This window comes from Cupressus sempervirens, chromosome 11 (assembly GCF_028749045.1).
Source record: "Cupressus sempervirens isolate cs-2001-9-10 chromosome 11, ASM2874904v1, whole genome shotgun sequence".
In the NCBI taxonomy this organism is placed as follows: domain Eukaryota; kingdom Viridiplantae; phylum Streptophyta; class Pinopsida; order Cupressales; family Cupressaceae; genus Cupressus; species Cupressus sempervirens.
In genome coordinates, this window is record NC_143128.1 from 790,324,139 (window position 1) to 790,329,375 (window position 5,237).

At 37.8% G+C, this 5,237-nt stretch overlaps 1 protein-coding gene across 1 annotated transcript; it reads right to left on the reverse strand.

The window, feature by feature from the left end:
* Nucleotides 1-3,004: 3,004 nt before the first annotated feature.
* LOC149531966 (BON1-associated protein 2-like) lies at nt 3,005-4,344 on the reverse strand. Its single transcript, XM_089811117.1, has one exon. The coding sequence runs from the start codon at nt 4,012-4,014 to the stop codon at nt 3,424-3,426; it is 591 nt and encodes a 196-aa protein (XP_089667243.1). The 5' UTR covers nt 4,015-4,344; the 3' UTR covers nt 3,005-3,423.
* Nucleotides 4,345-5,237: the final 893 nt, after the last annotated feature.

The window sequence follows — 5,237 nt, forward strand, 5'->3', positions numbered from 1 at the left end:
TTTGATCCAAAGGCTCATCTACTGGTAAGAAAGTAGTTTTCGTTAGTTTAGAGGGTGCGGGTTTCAAATTTCTTAGTTCCTCTAAAGTGCTCCCTCTCTCATTAGTAGATACAACTCCTTGGAGTTTTTTTGTCAATAACTGTAGAGCTTCTCTAGTTTCTGCCAAACTATCCACTATTTTATTTTGAGTGTTCTGGATGTTCTAGAAGAATTATTTTTCCATCTCATTTGTATCATCCATTTTTGTTCCTTCCTTGGATTTTTTACTTTTATTTCCAACTGGAGGTTTGATCAAAATGTCTTTATTCTTTTCTCACTGCAAATATCTCTTTTCTCTTTCACTTAGTTGCATGCAAACTTGTACAAACCCTCGAGATGATGAGATCTTAGCTTTGATACCATTATAATGTCCCTTTTCTAATTTTTGTATCAAATTTAAAGCCTCTAATCAAATTTTTAAATCAAACAACTAAAATTTCAAAAGATCATGCAAATTTCTAATAAAAACCCAAATCGGGTATACTCAAAACAATGCCGAAAACTCCACACCTTCACATATTATTGATAAATATGAAAGTAGACATTTCTACTAACATTTTGGCAACATAACAACCTACAAAATGGCACTTCCAGATCTGCAAAGAGTTTACACAATGTCTCTAAAATATAGCTCGAATACAATGCTCATCAAACTTCAAAAACAACAAAAAATAGCCCGAAAACACTATAAATCTAACACAACAATGGAATCAAATACCAAAGCACTTATTCAAATCTATTATAACATAAAAATGGATGCAATACAACATCAACATAAACTGATATGAAATGCTCAACCAAAAATACAAAACTCTTACAAAACCATAGAAGCAACACATTATAAAAACTCACAAATCTGCAAGTTGTTTGACACAAAGGAAAAATTTGCATGAGATTGCACATAGAAGAGCCTCAAACTATCATCCTTATCCTTCTTGGAAACTTGCAAATTCATATCTTTGGGTCTCCTTCTCTATAGGTTTAGCAGCCTGTGAAGAACAACAAAGCAATGAGCAAAACTCAAGTCCAAGAATGAGCTGAAAATGCCCCCAAACCCCATTAAATGAATACATAACTCTAACTCACATCCAAGAGGGTTGAATAAGACATTTTTAATAATATTTAACATTTAATAATCCATTAACTATTTTGAAAAGGGGACATGACAAATTATTGAAGCATAAATGTATCATGAATACTTGAATGGACTAAAAAGAAATTGATTTTTCTAGCATTTATTTAAGGTTCAGTTGCTTTTCCAAGTGTTTATAGCTAAAAAAAGAAATACAAAATGCATATTTAGATTCATGTGAGATGAACTTTTCTATCTTGTGCTTGGCTTTCATGTCTTCAAGAAAAGCTCAAAAAGTATTGAAGGAATGTAGTCAAGTATCTATGGATTCTACTTGTTTTCCCAATAGGTATTACCCCTCTAGGATGCCAACAAAAATCTACTTGAATTAAAAAGGGAACTCTAGTGATTATTTTTATAGGAAGAAAATCTCTCTCTCTCTCTCTCTCTCTCTCTCTCTCTCTCACACACACACACACACACACACACACACACACACACACGCACACACACACACACACAATTGAAGCCCAAGTAACACAAGTACTCCTTTTATGGTTTCTTTTGGGGAAACATCGTGAATCCAATTTGAAATTTTAAGATAGAGAGGGAAAGAAAGAGAGGATGAGAAAGATTTCAAGTTGTTCATCATGAGTAATTCTAATACCAAAAAATATGCTTTGTGGAATCCTCAAAATACACATCTCTAAGATAACAAATTTGTATGGGGGAAATGAAAGGTCTCATCATTTAGGTAACATAACTATTAATCCACTATGAAATGTAGAGAGAGAGAGAGAGAGAGAGAGAGAGAGAGAGAGAGAGAGAGAGAGAGCGAGAGGGAGGGGGACATGGAGAGAGATAGAGAGGGGGGAATGTAGAGAAAGAGAGGTGAGAAAGCGGGGCAAGGAAGATGAGAATATTTAGACAACTAAACATAGTTGGATATAATTGTGACATCAACTCAATAATCTTATTATTTAGATTACCAAACTAGTCCTTCTATGGTTGCTTTTATAAACAACGTGTTAAATCCACTATGATTTTTTTTAGGTGTGTTTGTGCACGCATGTGTTAGAGAGAGAGAGAGAGAGAGAGAGAGGTGGGGGAGGAGGGGGGGGAGGTTGGAGGGTAGGGCAGAGGAAGAGGACTGTACAAAATTAGATATAATTGCAAAATCCGTTCAATAGTCTTAGAGGAGAGAGGAGGGAGGGAGAGGACTGCACAAAATTAGATATAATTGCAATTCATTCAATAGTCTTAGAGGAGAAAGAAGATTGAATAAAATTATACATAATGCAACATCAACTCAACCATTTTATCATTTAGTGATTGATATTAGAACATCATGATTAATCCACTTTAAAAAAAATTAAAAGAAAAGGAAACGGGGAAGGAGAGAGGGGCAAAGAGGGACACAAAAAAAAAAAAACATACAAGGGTTGTGGACGAACTAAACACGGGAAAGTTGCAACCTCATATAGTGCAACATAGATTCAACATAATAATAATAATGATGATAATATGGAAGATAGATACAATGCGAAGTAACATGTAGATTTTCCGTCACTCTAACCCTGAAACAATCATAGATAGATCTAAATGGGACAGGCTAATTTCCAGACAAAATGCAGTAAAGACAAAATAATGTCAAACTCTTTGTTTTTCTAGATTCACGAAAACGTAGTGTGATTTTTTTCCCTTTTTTTTGTTGTTTTCGACTACAAACTATGCAGATCATAAAGATCAAGTGCTGAAATTTCAGAAAAATCCATAATGTTTTTGATTTTTTGAAAATTGATCAACTGTGTAATTTATGAGGTGAATAGCCACGTCCAATCTAAATAGTTACAAATGTTGAGGAGCGTACTTAAAGTTCAAAGACCCAACGAATAACCAACGCATACCAAAACTTTTACATAAAGAAAGTTGCAACAAACCCAATCAAATTGCTAAATTCAGATTACAAGCTGGCAGGCATATCTCTCTCTCTTTGAAATGAGCCCATACCACATTTCTAAACCGCTATGTAGTTTGCAGTGCTGAAGAGCAGAACAGAGCAGAGCAATACACTCTATAACACCTACTTCTTTTCTGGAAACTCTTCAACTTGATCTGTACAACCGTCAAATACAGACCAAATCAGGTTGTTCTGCCCCCCGATCCGCCAAGATCATGCAATGCAAGAGAGGAGAATAGATCTATGGCCGCCGCCGCCAAATTTTTCTCAGAAATTGAAGCAGATTTGTGGCCGCCGCCGCCAATGACCACGGCATTGGAATTAGTACACGTGGAAATTTTATAGGGGAAAATTAGTAGGGGTATGGATTGCCATACGTAATATGCGAAACAGGAATGCCAATTGCACACCCATTGTTACCCGCAGCCCGCTGAAGTGGCGGCCAATTGCAGCCACCGCTGGAGATTGCATTTGTTCTGGACTTGGAAGGAAAAGACGGAATCTTCATCTCAGCTCGAGGTCTGAATGCATCAATTCTCTCCAGAAATCTGAGGGACAAATCAAGTGTTCCTCGAGGCCTCCCACTGGGGCTCCTAATCCGATAGCTCAGAAAATGGATTGATTCGGGCTTGGCGAATCCCTCCAAAATGTCGGCGTAGGGCACCCGAGCGCTGCCCACTCTCTTCTTCCCCACAAGGGTTTTGCAGTATATCTGTACCGAGAGAGCGGAGCCCTTTTGTTGGAGGAACCCCTTGCTGACGTGCATATGGAGCTTGTCGTTCCACGTCGGGTAGCTGCCACCGTGGCGATCCACCCGCGTGGAGGATCGAGTGGCGGAGTCGCTCCATACATTTGCATACGTCTGCATCGCCCTTCCGAAGTTCCCTACGCTTTTCAGATCGTGAGCTGAAATTAGCACAATCTCAAATGCAACCTTATCCATTTATTATTGTTATTATTATATCTCGGATGGAAGAACAAAAATGAGAGAAGTGGCAAAGACAGAGAAGGTTGTTGCGGCACGAAACAGAGGAATGGGAAGGCAATGTCTGAATTCGTGTGTGGCAAACTGCACATATTTATAACGGAAGGAAACAATGTGTGGGGCAACAAAATCGCTCGGCTGAGGATCTTTGATTGAGTCCGAGATTTGTGGAAGCGTGATCGGTGCCGTCGATGGGATTGTTGGTAATTTACAGGGAATGTTCATGCAAGCTTCAGGGCGTGTTCCTCCGAGCGCGTAGGAAAAGGGGAGAGTCAAACAAAGTAAATTGTATTCTCAGTCGAGAGGGTCGGGATATAAAGGGGAAAATGAGTCTGTCGCCATCGTGCGCCAACAAAGTCTGACCGCACATTACGCACATGAAATTGGAAAACGTTTGTCACGACTATGTGTTGCCACTGCGTAGACTCCGACTTTGGAATAGTTGTAGAAAGAAACTACATCGGGGAGCACGTTTTCCAGCGGGTCACACACTCCAAACTAGGAAAGTAGCGTGAAGTAGTTCGGTAGGAAAGATCGCACCGGATTCTAAGAAATAGAAGGGAAAAAGCGGAGGATGATTCTAGCTTATTTCTTTAACTTTATAGGTACAATTTCTGGAGTCAATGGTTTTATGGATTATATGTAAAAGATTGTCAATTACTCTTTTTATTAGAAAATTATATGCCAATATTTCAATTGTTTAAAATTAAATATAATTTACATTTAACTAGTTGGAATAGGATATTGGGAAAGATGACATTAGTGCTCTAATGAGAATTTCATTTCATGCAAACCAAAAACAAAAAAATGAAATGGTCAACATACAAAATAATACTTATTGTGTATATGAGATTTCAAGAAAAATAGAGAGACAGAGGGAGGGAGGGAGAGAAAGAAGAGGAGGAAATATTCTTTAACTAAAGGAAGGGCGATTTACCAAGTCTGTATTACAACGGACTAGTTGTTTGACAATTTGGAGAAGTTGATAAAGGAAACTGACAAGTAATTGTTTGAATTGTCTACATCTTTTGATCCCTTGACAATCTCGGCGTCTAGTCATGAAGGACAAGTCATATCATTGACCGATAAGATAAGAAGCTCAAAAATAGAGAAGAAATGTATTTTTTTAAGGATATTTGATCTTAGAAGTTTGATAGCTTCTAAGGTGGACACTATGCTCA

What these genes read in the sequence shown, in the direction of transcription:
- LOC149531966 (XM_089811117.1), bottom strand. Translation starts at nt 4,014, where the DNA reads ATGGATAAGGTTGCATTTGAGATTGTGCTAATTTCAGCTCACGATCTG.